Below are 23,179 nucleotides of genomic sequence, written 5' to 3'. Positions count from 1 at the left end.
AATTGGCGATACATCGGGTGTACGTGCCCAACGAGAGCTCGACGACTATCTTGTTGGGTATAACCAACGGAGGGAAGAAGTGCGACGGTGGGCTCAGGGGAGCAGGGGGTTGAAAACAAGCGACATGCTTGCCGTGAGGGGGCAAGGGGGAAGGGCTTGTGTGTGAAGGGCTTGTGTGTGGGGAAGCTTGTTAAAGGGGCGCGAGGAAACAGGTACTCACGACAAGGGAGAAAGGGCTTATCGAAACGCCCGGTGACACGACGATCTCATGGATGACCCCTGACCCTTCATAATCCGGGGGCTCTACTACAACGCTATGATTTCCGATAATTTTTCCGGATTTATTTACAAATGGACGATTTTCGATGAATACTATTTACAAACACAATTTCACATTTTACAAAAACGTCCATAAACCTTTGAATAAACCCTCTCACACCTCACTCTTGACTTGATCTCTCTTCATACCTTCCCCTCATCCCCCTTAAAGTTTTCGCCACAGCACTCTCTTTCCCATTGCCGAAGCAAATTCACATGCTGGAAGAATGAAAAGTATGCTCGTATTTTTCCCTTTGTTTCCATTCGCGAAAGAAAAAAAAAATATATATATATTTTTCACTGCTTCGGTCACCATTCGAGGTCGCGATGGAGTGCGATAGGACCGTACAAAAGCGTTTGCTTTTTGCCGACTCTCCCTCACACCCCACCACTCATACATCCCCACAAAGGTCGTGCGCGTGACCCTATCGATTCCGGGTGCATGAGCATGAGAAACGGGGGAGAGGGGATAGGGATAGGGGGTTATAACCCAATAGAGTAATTACAGTTCGGACGAATGAGATTAATTATGCAAACTTGTAGAATAAAATGGCTGTAAAAAAAATCCTATTTCGATGAGACTGACGTGTTCGCTCGAGTGATTATTTTTTTCAATATTTCCATTGCAGACGTGTGTACCAGACGTAGAGAAATAAATTATTGAAAGAGTTTTCGTTCGTCGGAAGATCAAAAAATTATGGGATAGAAATACAATGAATTGGTAACTGAACGGAACTAATTTCAGTTCAGATTAACGCTTTCATTGCGATGCTCCCCAGTTAGTCTTCTCTCCCCCCTCCCCCATTTCCACCGACTCTTCGTCAACCCCCCCCCCCCCTTTCGCGACCGATGAATCGAAGCGCACCCCCTTTGGATTTTAATTACTCCGGTAAATCGGCCAGACTTTTGCATCTCGTTACAAACTTTTTTCTCCCCCGATTTAGGCGCAAGGAATGAACGCGACGAGAAGGGATGAGTAGAAGAGGAATGGTGGATACAAGAAGAGTCAGAGTATGAAGTGGTAGTAGAATTGAGTCTACAGTACTAACGATATATACAGTTACATTTGAAACAATAGATTGAAACGCGAGAAAATAGAATGGTGACACGTAGTGAGAAAATGTTGAATTGTCCCTTTTTGCTCATCGTCCGGGATTTTGAAATTAGAGAGAGGAGCCCGAAGGGTGTGGCGCACGGTGATTCTCGCGACACAGGAGTTTCTGTCTAATAGTTCTCTAATTGAATCCACGAGTACCTCCTCAGGATTTCGCCGTCAGATGGGTGGGAAGAAAAGCCGATGTCGATGAAAGGAGTTGGCGGGATGAAAAGAAGTTGAAGAGGACGGGGTGGTTTTTTTTTTGGAGTTATTTTTACAAAGAGGGGTGGTAATTGTGATAGGGTGGTGAAAAGGTATGTGGCGCTTGGTGGAGGGGGATGTAAATGGCTGGAGAAAGTCGATTAGGAGTCATAAAAAGAATTATTACGGTGGAAATGATGAAGGGAGGGTTGAAGGTGATGGGTCAACGTCGGAGGGAGTGGACTGATTTAAAATTGGAAGGTGGGAGAAAATGTAAATCTACAATTTTGGGAGGGAGGCACCATCCTATTCGTTTCAAACTTATCCCTCTCCTGATTCACTCAAAGAGCCTTCGTCCAAATTTTCTCAATCCTCTTCCTGCTCCTGTGGAAAATGTCTCTCGCGTCACACAATATCACTAGGAAATTCCCAACTGTCCAATCAGGCCCTTTCCATCCCTCTCACGAAATATTTCATCCGAAATACCCACAACCGGGATAAAGACTTTAGGAAACAGTTTGAAATACGTCAAAGTGATGACTTCATTCGCCATTGCTCACCACCCAAGCCACATTTTCCCAGACTGTATGATCACCGTATGATGATATTTCTCCTGTATATTCTCCAAGGGTATGTCATACTGATTATACCAGTAGAGAAATTGCAGCAGTGACACTACCAGGTCAAACAGATACAACTGATACACATATACAATGTTGAATTCAACACACCAACGCTGTACAAATGGTTATACTTAGGGGTGAACCGCACCTGCACACTTGGAGTAGCTGGTCCCTTTCGAAAATGAACACAACCGGAGGTACTCGCACTCCAGGACACGTGCTTGTCTCACTTCTATAGGGAAATATCTCCATTCTCACCGTACATTTTCATAATGAATGCACTGGTATGTGTGGATGAGAGGGAATTGGAGGAAAGCTGATACGCAGGTGGTGGAGAAATGGTATTATGCACCTGCCAGTTAAGCTCACCCTTCTCACTCTCGTAATCCTAACGTTTGATTGCTACCATTACCATTGGTGCATCTACTAGCCAGCCTGAGGAATGTTGGACGTTAAACTGCATTGCAGAATCGATTCTCCCATCATGGTTGCACAGTAAGAAGACTTGGATTTTTTTAGTGCTCACAGTCTGGTTTTTAAATCCAGCAATTGTGCTTGAACTCTCAATGTTGTGAATTTCATCTCACCCTGAAGTGGAAGATTTAAAAAATTGGTGGGAATTCATCGTCTGATGCGCAGACAAGTCCACACCGTTTTCGGTGTGGATTCACGATCTTCAAATGACAGCGAACGGTAGACACAATAGTGTGAGGACTTTTGAATATCCACAACGTCTAGAGTTGGGACAATGGAGGAGTCAACAAAAGTGTCTTGATTTCAGTTGTTATAGTTTTCTCAATATGTGTGAAGCACAGTTGGAAAAAGTTGTACAAGGGAATTGATAGAGACATTTGCTTCCGACCAACTCATTACCAATTCATGAACCGTCAGGTTGAATGACATAGGTCTGACTAGTCACTATTGACCATCATGAGAGGTGTTGTTTGTATGACACTTTCTGAATACTGTGCTTAATGATTCAATTATAACTGGCTGTCATCCCATATTCGATGAATATATTATGAATAAGGCTTTCCAATTGACTTGTTAAAGAACTAGAAACCATCCAAACATTTGTTCACCAGTTTCCGGATTATTGATTACCACTGCGGATCAATACACGTATTTTTGGACGATTATTTCAGTCTCCCGAACTAGTTGAGGGCAAGTACAGACAATACACCACCCATTTGTTTGAACTTATTTTTCCCGGAGTTGAAACCATCAATTTTCTCCGGTTTTACATGGAAGAGTGCAAATAAATTTGCATTTCATCATTCAGGTGTTGATGCTTTTACACAGAGGGACGATTGTAGTATGTGGGTGAAAGCGCTCATTCTGGACGGTTTGACAAATTATTTTTACTGCTACCACCCTCTGTTGACAAAGAGACACTGTCCTGCTCATTTCTGCAGACCACTGTCCGATTCCTGTGAAACATTGGGCATTCCGAGAGGAATGGGCAAGATATCCCTGTGTACGAATAAGAATTATACGCTACATTTCACTGGTGTATATCACCCAGTTGAAATTTCGACAATTATTTTCACCTTACCGACAGTTTTTCACATTTATTCCTGCTACTGTTCCCATTTGTAGTGTCACAGGACGAGTGGTTTATGGGATAATTGTTCCAGTGAAGACGTTTTTTTCGAAGAAAAAAGGCAGTGCGAAGACAAACTCACTCATGAGGGTGTACCAAATTACTCACGAGATAAAAAAACTCTTTTCTGCACTTGTAACGTAATGTCCTATTTGTTAAGACTACCGAAACTCTTCTCCCCCTTCTTCACAACTACGAGTTGACGAGTATCGCCCAGTTACCGAACAATATGAACAGTTCGGCGTGTGCCTTATAATTGTACTGATTGAAATAAAGAGATCAATTCAATACACTATCCATCAAATGCTCAAGTGATTTATCCATCACTGCTTTTCCTGACTTAAGTCACGGTCATATGAACGAGAACTTTTAGGACTTAAGTCCTTAAAATCTCACATATTTCAATGTCGTGTCATCTGGTCGGTCTCAATATTTTGTCGAATTGTGTTATTTTCACCTTTCCAACAGTTTTTGACATTTATTCTATCCCCTGATCCCGCCGTAATGTCACGACGAGTGTTTTATGGCACAACAGTGTGCGTAAAGATGTTTTTTTGCGTAAACAAGCCAACATGACGACTACACTATAGGGCAACGAGAGTTCTTACATTTGGATTATGCTGATACACCCTAGTCTACAGCTATGGAATCTCATAGGCGCTTGAAAAATACCAGATAGGGGATCGTTATTTTTATACTACCCTCTTTTGCTATCGAAAATCACACTTTATCCCGCCGTATCTTTCACTCTTTGACGTTCTGGTTTATTATCGCGGTTATTTTTTTGTTATTTTTCCAGATGTTCCCGGCATTTTCTTCTCTCCTTTAGCCGGTGATTCTCGTTCATATCAACGGTCCTCTGATGTTATGCCGGGAAATAACCGTAGTCTCCTTTTTTGCCGATGACTTTTTTTTTACCCCCGTGTATATTGGCAACTGGGCAACAGGGAAAGTTCTCGTAGCTGTTTTCATGCATTTACACCAGCAATTCACAGATTTTTTTATTCACAACTTGGCATCGTGATTTTTAACCGATCGTCCACACCTTTATTTTTCCACCTTTCTGGTTTATTTATTAATCTTTAGCTCGTTTTCTCGGCTTATTTTTTCTCAGTTGGACGTGCATAACCATCTCTTCATCTCATGAAATAGAAGATGAGATAGGACAACCATTCCCATTAAACATTCAAAGGGGGGTGTAAAAAAGAAGATGAATTTGCATCGCACATTGCGACTGCGGTCCCACAGAAAAACATAAATAATTCAAAAGTTTTTATGCTACCTCTGGGCACCAATGGAAAACAGAGATGAGGAGTTGGAAAAAAATTCTCGAGTGACAGAGCGAGTTGAACAATTTGAAATGAAGGGAGAGCTGGATGAGAGACTGCGGTAAATTGTCAAATGACGAGATGGAAATTGGAATTGAAAGAAATGCAAGCAACGAGAGTTGGTGAGTTGTTGCGATAATTTTGTGATAACTGGTGGGAAGGTGAGAGGAGAATTCTTCGTGGAAAACACTGGTTGACGATCTATTTATCTCCCAGAGTTATGGAGAGATGGGGAAGAGCATATTTTCAGTTAGCAAAACTTGGCGCTGTCATGTCTCCTTACCTGTTGGAGTAAAATAGATCATCAGGATGGATATTCTGGTGAAGGACTATCTCGTTTATCTGCAGAAAGTATTTGCGTACCTCTGCTCCTTGGCATTTCGCTGAAATCCCCTGTCTATGCATCTGGATGCGGATGGCTAGTCTAACTTACTCGAATATCACTTTTGATGACAGTGGGGTTCATGATGAGAATGATTGTCATTCCGATTATAACTGCTATTCGGCTAAAATCCCCATTTTGATTCTTCGCATGGAACTGCAATCCATCATCACAATCCTGATCAGAAATGACACCTGATTGTCGATGACAGCCCCATTCCTGACAATTATCTGAACACTAACACTTTTACCTGTCCTGTTACCTGAAAGAAAATCACTATATTGGATTTTCCAGCTGAATATTTTCTCGCTCCTCATTCTGAAGTATTTTGGATCATCGAACCCTGGGCGTTCCACTTGTTAAATCGTCCTGAACCTCAATCCTCAAATCTACCCACTGAATTTCCGTTTTCAAGTCCACAAAATTGTCCATCTTCCCCAGCACAACCATTGGGAATGCTGGTGGTTTTGTCCCACTGCAATTAAATTTCAAACATGCCAAGACAATTATTATACCCAACGGAATATTTCTCTCCCTCGCGAATTTGGAATATCTTCGATTCCCTGGGGTGGAAGCGTGGTATGAGGGTTGTTGGAATAGGGACACAGGCTCGATGAGGCAAAACTGTGGAGGGTCATTCGATTTAGCTGAGAATTGCAGTAGTTGGAATTTCAGTGAGAAAGTTTTAACGTGCCTCATTGGTGGAAAAAAAGTTGGCGGTGAGGAAAAGCCAGCCGCTGGTATTCCAGTAATAACGGAAAAGGCGTTACTAATTTTCTCATCCCCCTCTTTCGATTCCTCGTTACCTTTCATTCTGTCTTTCATGCAGTAAAAAAGAGACTACAATTGTGCAACGGAATGATAAAAGGCTGCCAATGAGAAGGGGTGGAGTAATGAACTCCGGAAAATTTCAATAAGACTGAACTCGGCAAGTGATGGGAGAGAGCTGATCGCCGGTCAGAGTTTGATTAGAAAACACCGGAAAATTATTCATGGATCGGCGAGTTATATTCTCTTGTAATGAGAGCATATATGAATATTAATTCGAACGGAAAAAAATATTGATGAGACGGACAGTAGGAGTACTTCGACAGAATTCTGATACGATTATCCTATCCCAATCAGGAGCTAATCAGGCTTACCAAATTCAAGCCAAGGGCAATCCTGACAAACCAAGCGCCGGAGCCGGTGGGAATAATACAATTTAAATGAAGAAGGATCATCACACTGACACTAAACAGCTATCACATCTCCAATTCACGGCAGTATTCCTTCGTCGTGATTACTTTGAGCCACCATGCAAGAATCCCCACCGAGTATCGACCCCCCGTAGCAAACAAATGAGAGAAGAAGAAAGTAGTCCATTCGTCGTGACAAATACGCTTGTCACTTTTTTTTTCTCCATTTCTTTCCTTTCATCTTCGCACTCATTGTCTTGTTTTCCAGAATTTTTTTTTTCTGCCGTTGTTTTACCTCCTGTTGTGTATACCCGTCACATGTACAGTTTCGGCCTATAATTTACCACCCCCTCCACCCCACAAGCATGTTTCCTTTTCACCTGAGCTGCATAACCCAGCACAGCATTTCACTACAGTCTACTCGTTCAATCCTCTTCCCCTCTGACTGCCCCCGCCCCCTATCCGAGCAACCCTGTCGTTTGCATAAAGTGAGCTATCCGCGCTTTTAATATACGCAAATGAAGTTACGCTCCGGAACTAATCATATTTGCATGCGGAACAGCAATCTCCTTTGAACCCTGGCGTACTTATTACTCCAGCTTAGTCGCGAGGAAATTTTATGACGATAGAACGCCTTCCTCTTCTCAGGCTGTCCCCTTTGGTTGAGCAACCGTTGTATAAGAAAAGCCACAGGATTTCTGGTTCCATCGTGGAATAGTATGGATATAATTTTGACTGTTACTAGACGGTGCGCGATGACCTCTGAGCTCATTTACATCCAACGAACTTCATTCTTCTCATTCGCATTTGGAATGTTCTGAATTTCAGAGACTCAGAAATATCTTATGGAAATAAACGAGACAGAGAAGATAAAAGTTTCCCTTTCTTCGTGTACTTCTTAGTTCGATTCTGTTCTGCTCAACTCTGGCCTAATTTCACCAGGAACAGGAGTGATGCAAAGCAATTTTAAGATTATTAACATTGAATCCCACCGATGAATCAGACATTCTGCATTAGACAATTGACAGTACCTACTGAGACCATACTCAAGTTAGATTTCGGATTACGTGCGTCATTAACTGAAGCAGAACATAACGTTATTATCGTTATCATCGGCATTATCCACCCTCTGGTTTGGGTATATGCGTGTAACGCTTGACGAAGGATGAAATGGGGCAGGGCGTCATCTCTCTCTAGCTGAATCTCCACAAAGCTCAAAGATCCTCAAGGGACGTGGTATCTAATTTGGCATGCTCGTTAACAAGCATACACAATGTATCCAATTTCATATTCTACCACGGTTGGGGAAGATTAAAATTGCCGTAACAGGCTTGAAAGAGGTCAACCAAAAGCGATTCATGTTTTTTTTTCCTATTTAAGGATTCAAATAAAACACGAAATTGCCTCATTTTAAATAATATTCCACGACATTGTGAAGACAGGTATTTTTTTCCGGAAATTTTAAGCGGAGACGACTTTGAATACGAGTCTCCATGTTACCTCGAGTATTGTTGGTTTATCGTTAAATTTAGAAACACAGACGCTGTTACCAAACACTTCACAATGTAACAGAAGTACCTCCATTGCATTACACTTTCTATTGTACATCCCCCATCCATGTCCGTGCTAACATCTAACTGACCTTCCCATCGAACTAACAATATTAACCAAACTCTCTCTTTATTTTCAGATTCTCAACTCCTCCCTCCAACTAACCAACTGCAAACCGACTAAGCTGCTTAACCCCACGCACCCCCAAATGGGATCAAAGAGACTTCACTGGGACTAAACTGGCGAATGTACCTATTCACCAAAGCTTGTTCATTATAATAGAATAAACTCATTGCTCCCTTCACTGCTATAATAGCACGAAGCTAACATCCAAATATAATTAGTCATCGATCATGTTAATCCTGAAAGATGCGAAGGAACAATGGACTAAAGTTGGACCTTACCGAGAATACACCAGGTAGCTCGACATCGAGACTACCGAATTTATTGGAGCATGCAGAGAGTTGTGATACCGGTATTGTTAACGGTACTGGTGAGAATTTGAGCAGTAAATTGCCAAACGTCGTTGAGGGCTCCATGGACTATGGTACCGAGCGTAGATCTTCACGTTACATGGATTACGAGCCGAAGAGCTTTCACGATGGTCAGTCTGGGGGTGGTTACGCTGATGGTATTGCTGCAAGGACTAATGATGCCGAATATGGAGACAGAAGTTATACAAGAAGTTTCGACAGAAAAACACCAGGTGGTGGATTTGATCAAGCCATGGACAGATATGACAACCGAATATATCCGGAGGAGAATGTGAGGTATGACAGACGGGGTGACAGGCCTTACCAGGAGTCTGACCTGGATGCCCCGTACGACAGGAGCGAGGGCCAGAAGGTTCGATATCAGGATCCACCCGACAGCACCAGACGATACTCAAGAGATCTCACAGATTATGAGTATGCTACAAGGTACGCCGAGGAGACGCTCAAGCTCGATCCTAAGAAAGATCATCGGCATCATGTAGGCCAGATCTATGAGCCCATCAGTAAGAACTATGATACCCTTTCGAAAGGTGGTTACGAGTCCGGTATCAAAACACGAGATTCCTCTTACGAACTCAGCTCCTGCTCCAATCCCAAATACGACAGCAAGTACACAGTTGGGAAGATGTATGGAACATTACCCCGGTACGATACATCCGGTAAAGCCTATGACTCCTATGATACAGGTAGATCGTATGGATCAAAGTACGAGGAGCAGAGTTACGACAGTGGTGTCAAGAGCTTCGAGAGTTCAACATCAAAGTACGAGCTCAGTACCTCAAAAAGTTACATTCAAGAGCGTTCAAAGTACGAGCCAGTGGCTAGATATCAGGATACATCGGCAAAATCTTATGATCAAACACTTAAGATAAGTGAAGTTGGCACAACATCTGGTGCTTATCAGCGAAAACAAACTAGTGACTCGACAAATGTAGCTGTAGCCGAAAAAACGAATGGTTATAGAAAGAATAATTTCGAGGCATATGGTGTATACTCGGATCCTGAGGATGATCATGGATTTCGTACTGATAAAAAAACACCCCAATATACGTACAAGGGTGTTGTAGTTAATGTTACTGGTGAATCGAGTGTTGTAGATCAGAAAAAGAATCCCAAGGAGGGTAGACAGACTGAGGTACAACGCAGCCCGTGGTGCAGACCAACGATATTACTCCTCTTCCTCATACTCCTCATAGTCATCTTCGTTTTTGTCGCTGGTATCCTGTTGTACTTCAATTGTAAGTACAATCACGTTATAATGAACCATCACAATACTCAGCACGTAAGATTTTTTTAAGATTATTTTTACTCACATTCTACGTGATTTGTCGACATCTAATCTCGAGTCACTGAAACCCCTCGATCTTTTTCTTAATGACTCCCAATACCAATTACTCACGGTTCGTGCTATCCGAGAAACGACATGGGAACAATGACACAGCTACGAAAGCTTAAACCAAACCTATACCCCACTGCTCTTAGTAGTCTCTTCTATCCCACTCTTCCACCAAGCAAACCCTTCACTTCATCCCTTTTCTTTTGCCAATGTCAGTGGCACGTGCTGACGATACGTTAGCCCCAGCGTAACTGTCTCTACTGCAGTTTTATGTGTCGAATTTGACATGCTGGGCACGTAGGGACTTGCCACTAGCGAAACTGTTCGGTTGGAATTACAATGTGTTCAGTAAAGAGTACTACGAAGACACCCGGAAACGATACTGGCGATGGTAGAGGGCGAGGGGTGAAGGGGATGACTGAAGAATCAGACGGATACCGAGAGTGAGGTATTTGGGGAGAATGGGGGAGGTTGAAGAGAGATGAGATTTTTTCTCGTGGATATCGGGGTGGTTATGTCAACGTAGGTAGGGGTTGGGGGTATGGAGGATAGGTAGCGCCAAGTTTTGCAATAAGTTTTGCAGATTTCATTGGAATATTTAGTATACGGAATTATAGAGACAAGTGAGAAGAGCCCTTGCGTTGAATATAGAGGGGTTGATTTGATGAATAAATCAGCAATTGACTTTTGGGTAATTCGTCTGCGCATCAGTTTGCCAATTTTTACTCTTCTAATTAAATGAGATGCTCTTACTTTTTCATCATCAGGTAAATATTAATGTGCTGTGAGGAATTGTGACATTTGAAGGTTTTCTACATGTTAAAAACATGATAATCCACCGATAGTATTTTATCCACTCAACTCGGTGCACTGGAATCAGGGAATCTGGACTAAATGTAAATTTTGTCCCCATTCCTTCGATTTTAGAGTGGGCAGTGGTAAGAGAGATCGTTAATGATTTCAACGGTTTACTTTCTGACTGATGAAGTCATTTGGGATTGTATGACTCTCAGTTATTGAAGGCTTGAGCTTGACGATTTGAGGGTAATGAGGACTACTGGTGACTTCGACTCGTTGACCTCGTTGATATCCAGCGATAACTCGAGTTATTGATTCTTCGAGGGAAGGTCACAATGTGATTTCTCACGATCAAAATTATTCATGACATTGTCTGATTCTGTTTGCTGGATGATGTTCGCCAATTAGGTAGTTTGGAGTACGGTGATTGGGGATTTAATATTCAGGGCAGTTTGACGATTAAAAATTATTTTTCGATTGCGGGGACAATCTGGAGATGTTTGTTATCGACCGCCTTCGAGTTGACGGAAATGTTCGGTACGTTGAAATATGTATTGACGTTCAACCTTTGAATTCTTCATGATTGAATCGAATAAACCATTACGTTTGTCAAGAATAGCGAATGATACTTCGTTCCTCAATGTTGGAGAGCTTGATGTGCTCCTTTCATGGAACTCTTTTACCTGGAATCGATGGGACGTTAGATGAGAATTAATAAATGACTTATTTTCTGTATTCTTCAACTATAGAAATAGAATTTCATCGCTATTGATTGAATTCTCTACTTCGTTGATTTCTCCACTCAATCCTCAATTTCATAAACGAATTGACGGACTTCTTCCAATCTTGGAGGTAAAAAATATCCCAGTGACGTATTTTCTTCTTTCTCAATTCTCCAAAGTATTCGCAGGATGGGATTACACCCTAAAGGGCTTTTCGTGACTGGCTTTGAACTTGATGCGACACACACACACACTGATGTACATTGAAACAATAATACGATAAAGTACTTGAGTGTGTTTTTAAGCATCGATGAGGGCAAATGTGAGAGGTAACTCTTATTTTTTTTCACCAATGGACGTCCGTTTCGAATCCGATCAGCATCGAATCCCATTCGAATATTCTCATACCCAAAGCTTTCACCCCCTCATCGTTGATATCCAATGGCCCATTCCCACGAGATACCGTACACCGCTCCCTCTTCGATTGTCGTACAAAGCGTACCCGTAAAATTTTCACCGGAGTCATTGTGGAGATCCGAAACCACCACTGCTCTAGGGACGTAGCCAGACCAGATATTTCCCCCCTTTTTTTTTGTTATCGACTACTTCCGTTATACTTTTTTTATCATCCATGCAGCCAACCTTGCGCTTTTGACTCTTCAGTACTAACGAAGGCACTAAAATACTTCTGAAGTTTTGATCGAACTTTTTTCTTACTTAAGTTTCTTTTGAGCCAGTTCTTTAGCGATCGCGCTTCAATCAATGGGAAAGTTACTTTATGGGAGCAAAGAAGAATTATTTACATGGACTCGTGGTCTTGGGAGTTCTCTGGTGGATGACCCCAACACTACAATATCCTCTAATTACTCTTCAACCCATTCGGATATTTTTTTTTCGTTATTCAGTGACAGCATCTGGTAATTTTTTGCAATTTCCCTCACTCCTCTCTCACTCTGCTCTCTTCAAAAACCACTCAGTCGCTACCCTAAACACTACGTTTATATTTTACCTACAACCCAGTGTATCTCCCCCTAACTGGAAAGTATAATTACGAAACAGAGAGGAGCGTAAAAAAAAAATCAAATGGGTAAAAAACAGCTCAATGCAGGGTGTATACCCAGGGGCTCTAATTCTCAAAGAGAACTAGAGAAACTTGCAAGCACATTCTTCCTGTTTCTTTTTCTTTCCTGTTTCTCCCAACCACCCCTCACCCCTTTTCTTTCCGCTGTTTTTATACTGGTGTTCATATAAATTAGCTTGGCTGTTTGCGTCGTTAGAGAGATAGGCAGACGCAATATGGGTCGTGCTAACGTCCCCAGTAGCTTCCCAGGGGCAACGAGCAGGGCGGAAGTAGGTAGGAGGGGTGAGAAGGGGTTGAGAGGAAATGCAAGGGGTGTAGGAGGGAAAAAGGAACTGGACAAACTAACCCAAGGAGGATTACACAGTTAAAGGAACGACTAAGACACGAGTAAGGAAGGGGAAAGAAGTTCCGGGGGTAGTTCTTGGGGTGACCTCGCTTCACAAACCCCTCCACTCAATGCCGCAGAGTAGACGATTTTCTCTTTCTTATTCTTGAATTTTTTTTACCCCTTCATTTTTAGTTCTCTTTCTTCTTTCTCTGACGCTACTCGGGCCGAACGAAGTTTTGAACTTTCGGCCTGGAATACTTGGAGCCACCGCAGGATCTTACACGGAAGGGGTGAGAGCGGCCAGGGGAGAAAAATAATATTAGAACTGAGCGGAAGAAGGTCGGTGGGAGATGGGACTGTATAAAATTGCGAGAGGGGTGGGAGGATGTGGGGAGGAAGAGGAGACGAGTTTCCGGGATTTATCGGTGTTGGGACTTATTAACTCTTGAGAGGGAACTTAACATTAATCTCTTGGGCGAATGGCGGATGAGGGGCGCTGGGCCGCGGAGGAGGGGTTCTGAGATTCGATTGATTTTTGAGGGCGCGACTGGGGGAATTGATTGAAATTACATGGACTCATGTCTGATTTTTGGGTCACCATTCACATTTAGGGCATTTATTCTAGAAAAACATTATGCAACTTCAGATTCACATAAAAATTTAATGGAATTTTTTAAATTTGATATTGATATTTTTTATTGAATTTTGAGTTTTTAATTAGTGGGAGGACGAATTGAGAGATCATCTCGTATGTTGAATAATTTATTTCCTCTTCTATATTATAATAATGTCAGGAAGATTCTGAAGTTACATTCGATATTCCGTTTCTATTAATTCTAAAAATAGCTGAATACTGAGTCCCAAGTTCCGCACCAATTCTCGCTCTCTTTCAAGTGTTCCTCGCTCGTTGAAATCTTCATCAAAATGTTTAATGATCAAACTAGAATACTTCCATTTTTACTTAAAAAATAAATGAACGAATGTGCAAACTCACCTTCCGCAAAGAGCCACCCAAAAATAATATTCCATAATGAATATCACCTCATTAACCTACATCTCCGTGTAGCCCATCGTCACCGGGTAAAAAATGCACGCTCACTAAAATACACATAATTATCCTTTGTAGATTTGCGTTAACAGAATTTTTCTCCAGCAGAACCTGCATTTCGCACTTCCTTTGTCGAGTCTGTCATTATTTTTCAGTTTCTCCCGTGTTGAAAAAAAAAAATCGTCGGGCATGACCGCGACTCGTTCCACTTGTGTCTATATATTTTCAACAATTTTCCAAGTAAATTCGAATAATTTCATTCAAAGAGGGGATGAGATGGATTTTACCGGGCGAAGAAGGTGGTTATGGTCGGTAGTGCACCTCTCAATTTTCCACTGCACACACGAAACATTTAACGTCCAGTAACAAATTTCCAAGTATCCGACACGTTGTATGGAGTCCTGTACATATGGCAGACCCCGAGGCATCTGGTGCCGGTGCTAAAGTGCATAGGCGTAAAACATGAAATCCTCGGTTATGAGAAGTGTTGGTGTTAGTCCTCTTGAAATTGAACACTTTACCTGAGGGTTTCAATCCGCTATAAAAAGTGACATGGGTCATCAATCGAACATGGCAAATACATGAGGATAATCGATTATCTTTCCGCGATATTTTTCATTCGATTAATGGGCGAGCTGCACAGAGAAAAATATCCAGATTTTTTTTTGAAAAACTCCCTCAAAGTATTTCCCAAAAACAATTAAAAATTTTATATCTCTCAGTTTTATCTCCCATCATCTTCACTCATGTGCAGTGCCCAGTTTCGTGATTTATGAGGCGAAACAATCCTCCATAAAATGCGATGTAGGTCAACAATCGAACATGACGATTTCGTGGGGATCAACATTGAATTTTCAGTGATATTCGCCCTTTCACTGCTCCAAGAATTTCAAGATGGATTTATCATACTATTTTTGGTGTGAAAATTCTAGAGTAGTTTATTCCCTCAAACTGGTTAATTAACGATCCGCTAAGAATGATAAAAAATTTTATCGCCTTCAGGCTACTATTAAAAAATTGGTGTAAATTTACCGCCATCAAAAAATAAAAATAAAATTTTTAAAAATATTGCAACATACCACAGAACATCGTAGGTTAAATCCAGTGTTCAATCAATACCGGTTGATATAAAAAAAAAATTCATACCATATTTTTTACTGCCTTTCATTCCCCATTTTCCCCCGTTCCTCGGTGGAAAGTTTTCAAAATAGTCCTATATAAAGAGCAATATGTACCATCATTTGTACATATCCAATTCACGGGAACAATCGTTTATTTTTCATCGACATTTGCTATGCCATTAGTTAAAAGCAATGTTTAAAGTTCTCACCATCAAAGTTTTCGTGTGAAAATTCCAATATCCCTTCGTCAATCTCCTTTTCTATCTCATAACTTTAATTATTCCCTAAAAACAATTAAAATTTTATATCCCTCAGTTTTATCCCCCCTCATCTTCGCTCATGTGCAGCATCCGGCTCAAGGATTTATGCTGCAAAATAGTTGGGTGCAAAGGGAGAGACTGTGAAGAGAATTTCAGGGGTTGGGGTTGGGCAGTAGCTGGCCAGGATTAAGGACAGCAACGGATCATATTAAGGAGCGGATCGTTGCACCGTATATGTATATATTCTCCTTGCAGCAACCCCTAGGATCGAACGACCTCGTAACCCTCGGCTTGCCTTCGCTTCCAACGAAATAAATGCCCCCCCCCTCCCCCTCATCCACCAGCCTCGTTTGGATGGCTCACTGCACCCCCGCACCGTCTCATTCTTATGAGGCTTTTCGTACCAACTATAAGAAGTTGAAGATCTCATTCTGGGTTGCACCAAAGCGTAAAACTACGTCATACGATTCTTGTTAAACTGCCGGATCTCTCTTGATTATCATACAATTTTCCGTTCTCACGAGACGGCTGTCTCGAAAATTTCGATGAAATTTCCACACGGAGAGGTAAATACGAAAAAAACTACCCTGATGGTACGGTAAAATGGGAATTTTTCTGGTCCAAGACAGTTGAATCCACTTGACCAGACGGCACAGTAATTTCTGTCTAAATTTTCCCCGAAAATTGTTGCAACTTTTCTCCCCAAAAAACATCCCCGGAGAGCGTCTGAAATTCAGTCATTAATTTTCGGAGTCCTGGCGTTGGAGTATGTTTTCACATTTTTGACCTCGGAAGAATATAATAAAAATTCTCCTCCATTGTCCATAACTCCGAGATGAAGTCTAACCTGGTCATTGTTGGCAAGAGTACGACTGTCCGTTACGGTTTACAACTGTACCATGAGAATGAGGATGAAATGGAGAATCGTTGGGAGAAAGCGCTCATAACGGTAGGATGCGAACACGTGCCTTACATACTAAATTTTCAGCGCTTTCAAGCCGAAAGCCACGTAAGTGTACGAAAGCTCCAGTGGAGTTCCTAATTTTGCGCGCCCTGGAGTCTGGGGCGTCGGTACATTTTCCAGCCCGTCGGCCACGACGTCGTTTCGGGGTCGTGGAAAATCCGCTACAACTACCTAGCATCCCTCCCCCCCCCCAGTTACCTTCTCCATCCACTTCTGCCAACCCTCTGCCGTATTCCTCTGCACTCATCCGGCGGTGCATCGGTCACGTACCGCTGCGCCAAATTTTCCTACTTACGTCTGCCATGAATAAGATTCTTTCCCTTGGAAAACTGAGAAATAAAACTAATGTATGATTTCCCTGGGTTCAGAGTCAGCCCATGAATTTTAACGCTGATATTTAGGTTTTATTTGTTATAGGTACATAGCACATAACTTTCAACACTTGATGGTTGAACATGTGCCAATTTAACGCGTCTGGTTTACGCGTTCGATTATGTTTTATTATTATAATTCGATTTAGAATTATTTCATTGAAATTTTTGTGTTGGTCTACAGGCGATGTCGCTCAGAAATTCCATATTGATCTCAATAAATGATTATGCTTTTTATTGCTCTGAAAAGGAAGCCTCTGAAACCCTCTCTTTTGGTCCAACACCTTCGGCTCCGAATTCGAATTTTCACACGTTCGACATGAACGTAATTACCGGATCAATGCATATTCACATGGAAAATCGTTAAACCATGGGCACCACCAGCATGAAATTTATCATAATTTACCAGGAATAAACACTGGCGGTGACATTTAATCGCCTCTATATTATTTGACTCGAATGCCTCAATCATTTGAAATTTCATAGAGTCTATTTATTAAACTAAAACGTGATGATTTCCGACATTTAATGAACTCCGCGTATAACTCCAGCGTGTCCACAGTGAGAGGTCAATTGAAAGGTCAATTGTCGATGGATTAATGTTCATCGGGCTCCAATTATTACATGCGATCAAACGGATTTAGTCGCGCTGTCGGTGTATTTTGCCATTTTCAATGTATTCGTTGATATTCATCAAATCAACTTTGCTTTTTACGCCGTCATTTGCATTGTTCATATCGTTGTATTTAACATTTTCCTCTCATCTGGGCTTGGCCGATATATCCAACAGCATCGAGCATCGGTTCAACATCAAGTTATCAGAATTATTATTATATGAGCTCCTTCAATTGATATGGACGAGCAGCTCTTCGAAGGAAAAAACTAATCAAATCTAAATCCAAAATACAATTTGCTCTGATAATTGTCTACGACGGAGATGTCTGAGTTCCACATTCTGAAGTCAACAATCGCTTTTTTGTGCCACCAAAGATTCGCTCCAGACATTTTCCTCTGTCTTTAGTATTACCACCTAAAAATACAAAATCATCATCTAACAAAAAAGCTCCTCACAACCGATATATTTCTTCGGTTTCAAATTTTTCAACGGTTGGTCCCCTTGAACTCCGCAAATTACGAAAATTACATGTTCCACGAAACGTGAAGTGAAAGTAGAATAAGCGTTGAAAATTCACCGTTCATCCGAGAGCTTGTTAATGGTAAGAGCGGTAGGGCATTCGAAGGAGAAGAAACGCCAGTAAGTAAGGAGAGAGAGAGAGGGGGAGAGGGAGAGAGTGAGCAAGTGGGTTGAGCCCCCGGGATGGATGGAGTGTGCTCAAAAGTTATCGGCTCAAGTTTCTTCGAGTTTCGAGTTACCAGACATTGGGCTTGACGTGCAAGAATTTCTCACGTTTCTACGCGTGCCCCATACACACCACAAAAGGATCACCGAGTATTGGTATTGTTGACCCGTTTCACGATATAATGGTGAATTTTACACACATCTATAATCGATACAACGAAAATTTCACTGCTACTGTGAGTATGAGCATTTGCGAGCGTGTGGTAAAGTTCTGGCTTTGGTCAACCTACTTTAGTGAAATAATGGCCGATAGTTTCAGCGTTTCTACGGTGCCCCTAGGCGTCGATATTATTGTCCCTCGGGGGAAAACACGAGGGGAAAAATAAAGGGGGATAGAACCGTTTCAGCAATAATAAAATGCGCCGGTGCGCATGGATGCGCACGTGAGAATAAACACTCAACACTCGGGGCTCTCAATAAACTCTGTAACGTTCAGTGGTTGTTTTTCTTTTTTATTCTTCACATGTTGGCAAATGGTGCAAACGTTCCGACATTATCATTCTCATGTCGTCGATCCTGCAAGAATGTAAATTGATTTTGTCAAGAGAAATGTCATTTTGTCGTTCATTTGTAGAATAAACTCACAAACTATTGGAGCAGAAAATCTCTATATCACATTTCATTGGAAATTTTCTTCGACCTCCCAAACGAAGTCAATTTTATCTCCAGGGTATTCACCCCGTCGTTCTTCCTATTGCAACCAAAAACCCTCTCAAATCCGAGTTCACTCCGTTTAATTAATGATTCATACAGATAGTCGGAAAATAGCTGGAATTGGAAAATCACGTTGATAGACTTCACCCCTCGGTCAATACGTTGAACGCGGAAATTCTGTGTCACATGGTGAATATTCCTTCTTCTTCGCAAGTCACAAAATGCTGCAGCCATCCGGACATCCTAACTCCCCCATCGCCGACTCTCCAAGAAATTCAAACTGATTTCATCACAAGGAATTTCCGTTCTTCTTTCATTCATGAACTAATCCCACAATTTATTGAAGCAGAAGTAATCCTTATATCATATTTCCTAGAAAATTCCCCTTCACCTTCCAAATGAAACCAATTTTATCTCGAAGACTGGCTCACAGTCATGTCTTATCGCTTCCAAAAACTCCCTCAACTCGGAATTCATTCAATTTAATTAATGATTCATGCAGATAGTCGGAGAAAATAGTCGCAAAAATAGGAAATTCATTGTGATGGAGTTCACACCTTGAGGGCGTCAGACGGTTAAATCCTTTCGTCGTGTCAAATGAACGAAAATCCGTTCATCCGTTGACGTGACTGGTGCCAATCCACTGCAAACGCGCCAAGCAAAATCCCTAATCAGCGTAAAGACTGCCAACCTCGCGGCATTCTCACTCTTCAATCCACAAGCCATGAAGTTAGCTTCTCTCGGAATGAGAGATGAGAGATTATCGAGTGGAAATGGGATAGTAGAATCCAGGAAGGAAGACGAGAGAGACCTGGTGGAAATCAGAAGAGCGGTTGCTTCAGGGTGGAGCCTTAATACTTGGCTTGCACTTCTTTCGAATAACTAAGAGCCGACATTAATCCCTTTCTACGTTGGCTTTCTATACTGAGGGCGCCACGTGCGCACTTTGTATCAGTTAAGTTGGCGGCCTGCATTGGTTATAGTCCTCCGTAATTTCCGCTCACAGCCGTGAAATGAAAATAGACGATATCTTTTGGAAAACTGAACACGCACGATGGATCTCGGGACAGGGGCGTGATTGCCTTGATGCGAAACGCACAGGGGGATTGGGGGATTGGAAATTTAATTATCCATTTGGGATAAAGTACATTGACATTCGCACGGGAGAAATTTCAAGATTTTATTGATTTTCACAACTACAAAAACTACTCATTATTTATGTATAGAAAATGCTCTCAATTTGTGTTCGCTCCCAATTTTTTCTTGTTTCAAATTTTGAAAACTTTTCTATCGTCCTAATATGCAGAATTAAATGCTGACCTGCGGAGGTTAAATAAAATAAAAGTCTAGTCGAGAAACTGAGGATCGACTGAGCTCCAGCGAGGGGTGTAAAAATACTTGGATATCCGTAAATGCTCATTTGGTCAATCGTTAAATCGTCGAATCCCCCTCTATTGCTCTATAAATATATATCCCTCATCATTAGTGAGCGATAGCCGCGATGATTTAATCAATTTAATCAACTTCCAAGCACACATTAATAAAGAAAGTAAATCCCTTAAATCGTGCGATCAAGCAGTTGCCACTGAAATGATGCAGAGTTTTTGCAAATCCCGTACCTCCAAAAAGTTTTCTCATTTTTCGTGGAGTTTATCCCACCGCTTGAGAAAACTTTTACCCAGTGGAAAAAATATATCGAGGGAAAATCAATTGGCTACCAGGCTGCCTGTCGTTATAGTACTTTACTCCATTTATTATTCCTTTTTTTCCCTTCAATTTGTCTTTTTCTCCGTCGATTCAGCTGAATAATTAGTTCGCTGTCAGGCCATTGGACGGGTATAGCTTGTCGTGCGACAATTAGTTATTCCAAGGCATTAAAAATTTTTACGTGAAATCTGTTGTTTCACTGACTCCCCCGATTTAACCAGATCTGGGTGGGAATAATTGATGCTCTAATGGATTAATTCAAGTTAAAATATTTACTCTAACATACTTGACCCAGACGATTTGCCTCGTAAATGTGGAATTATTCTCCATCAATCGCACTTACGTTCGCGAAAAATTTATACCAAAATTACACCGCGGGAAATTCGGAAAAATTCAGCTTTTTTTTGTCTGCCAACAACCGCAATTTTCCACTAGTTTCTGATAATTATTGGGGAATTCTCCTCGTGACGTTATCTTGCATGACAAATCTGCTGGAAATCGATGGTGAGATTGGATTTCTGCCAGGTGCATCAAGGGTTGATTAAATCCTTCCCCCAACTTAATCCAACTTTAAAGCGACTCGTGTCAAAGGCCCTTGCATCCGTGTCCTGTCGCTCCTTGAGCATCCACTGTGCGCCGTGTGGTGTCAGATTTGAGTGCTCCAGGCAGGGGGGAGCAGTGAAGCACTAGCGAAGGGAGGGACGAGGGATAAGGGAGAAGGTGGTGACTTGTGGCGACACGTGTCAGCCATGTGTGTCAAGCGACGCGAGCCGTATACACCGATGCAAAAGGCTATCGGCGAGATATCGGCATGTACGAGTTGGACCAACAGTGAGGGGCCAGAGCTTGCATACATATCGTTGCTTTGGGGGGGCGCCGAGTGGCTTAAACGGCATTCGGTATTCAACTACCTTAACCCTCATACCGTGCGCCTCACTCTCAACTGCTGCCTTCGAGAACATAAACTACGGTACTGTATAGATTGGTGAAACCATTCCGTACCAGACACTGATGTTTATGCACTTTGACTTGACTCTACCCTCCAGGATATCCCTATTAATCTTTCTACGTGTGGGGAGTTATGGTAATGAGGGCTTTTTCAGGACCCCTCGGGGTGGTAAATATTTTTTTCAGATATTTTTTTTCGAATTTTAGAGGGAGAATTCCGTAGCCCGGAGTTGGTGAAGAAAAAAATTGGCAAAAACTGTCCGGATAAAAATATTCTGTTATAATAATGAACAGGATATTTTTATGTACAGAATAAATATTATTTCAGGGTTGAATTAATTTCTTGTCAGTTTATGAAATTTGCAAGACAATGTCGTGCAAAATTAGATCCCCTTGAGTCTTTCAATCTTAAAAAAAAATTGTCACATCTTCTCATTGCCAGCATCAAAAAGAGCCGTGCTCCAGCCAGCGAGTTCATTAGTCTCCAACTTTTTGATGGTCTTACGTGTGACAGGTATCACGGTGGTGCATTACTTTAAGAGCCTCTGGTGTTTGTACCTCAACGTCAGAGGTATTCGATTTTCCCCAGACCCCGGGTACAACACCGTGCATTTTCCACTACCTGGATATCCTATCAGGCAAATCCCTCGGGTGAATGATTTTCGCATGCAGCCAAATATAATTATCTTCAAAGTAATTTCTCGGTGGATGCGGGGTGTGGGATTAAAGTGAAGGAAATGATAGTTTAAACATCCACTTCACTCATGTCTCCACTGAGAATAACAACTAATTAAATTTATCACGAGAACTAAAATATTGGGGAGTTATTGCACTATATTATTATTAAAAAATCCCTTAGCAAATACTCATCAAGATAATTATCTAATTCCACATTTATCTGTTTCCAGATATGTCCTACAAGCCACGTCATCCCGTAGTCGAGGGTAAGTGTTCAAACAATTTGTAAATTCAGAGATAAAAAAAATCAATCAACGGAATATGGAATGAAAAAAGCTGCCCAATCAGTTCTGAATAGATTGATTTTTATCTCTCCATATCTCAGTGTATGGGACTACTAGAAACTGTATTTATGAACAAACCCTATGAACTAGACGATGTGATGCCCGCCCCTTTAATTTCCCCCGATGGTGCCTGTCCAGGAACTCGCGTGTTTCATTCCCAAGGTTGTGCCTCGAATGTCGAGGCATTTGGGACACATGAGTGGTGGGAAGAACCCACTCGTAGTGTCTCTATTGCTTTTCCCTACCTAACGCAATTACATCAAACACATCGTCGCACAGTTGAGGAAGTTGAACGGTCACGTTATGTGCGGATTATCCTGAAACGAAAGGGGAGGAAAACATGAATAAAGAGACGCGAGTGGAAAGTATGGGGAGATGTACTTAAGATAGTGATGGGCTTAAATCATGTGTATCTTATCTCTAATTGCTACTTAAGGATAATGGCCTCATAAAAAGATGTTTTTTTCGATGGAATAAACGATCGCTTATCGAATTTCATGGATTTGAAGTACTCGCAGGGAGGGGTGAAATAGGCAGTTTCCACAGGGAGATTACTGATACGAGGGGCTTCGCGAAGTCAGGTCAAACTAGAAGGATAGAAAATCGATTTCAATCAGGAGTATATCATTTACTTTGTTATCTATACGGAGATGAAAATATGATGGAAATCACAATTTTTCGTGGC

At 41.7% G+C, this 23,179-nt stretch overlaps 1 protein-coding gene across 18 annotated transcripts in view; it reads left to right on the top strand.

Moving 5' to 3' along the window:
- LOC135168413 (agrin-like) overlaps positions 1–23,179 on the top strand; it is a 256,515-nt gene that overhangs the window by 114,269 nt on the left and 119,067 nt on the right. For 11 of the 18 annotated variants that reach the window (XM_064132558.1, XM_064132556.1, XM_064132555.1 and 8 more), the window contains 2 exons: positions 8,420–10,012; positions 22,381–22,416. In XM_064132558.1, the coding sequence (XP_063988628.1) occupies positions 8,650–10,012; positions 22,381–22,416 (1,399 nt within the window). In that variant the 5' untranslated portion in view covers positions 8,420–8,649. The remainder of the gene's footprint in view (positions 1–8,419; positions 10,013–22,380; positions 22,417–23,179) is intronic. The other 7 variants (XM_064132571.1, XM_064132569.1, XM_064132572.1 and 4 more) reach the window with 2 other exon arrangements.

This window comes from Diachasmimorpha longicaudata, chromosome 13 (genome assembly GCF_034640455.1).
Source record: "Diachasmimorpha longicaudata isolate KC_UGA_2023 chromosome 13, iyDiaLong2, whole genome shotgun sequence".
Classification (NCBI taxonomy): Eukaryota; Metazoa; Arthropoda; class Insecta; order Hymenoptera; family Braconidae; genus Diachasmimorpha; species Diachasmimorpha longicaudata.
The sequence above is the reverse complement of the archived record's forward strand: the minus strand, read 5'-3'. Positions and strand labels throughout refer to the sequence as shown.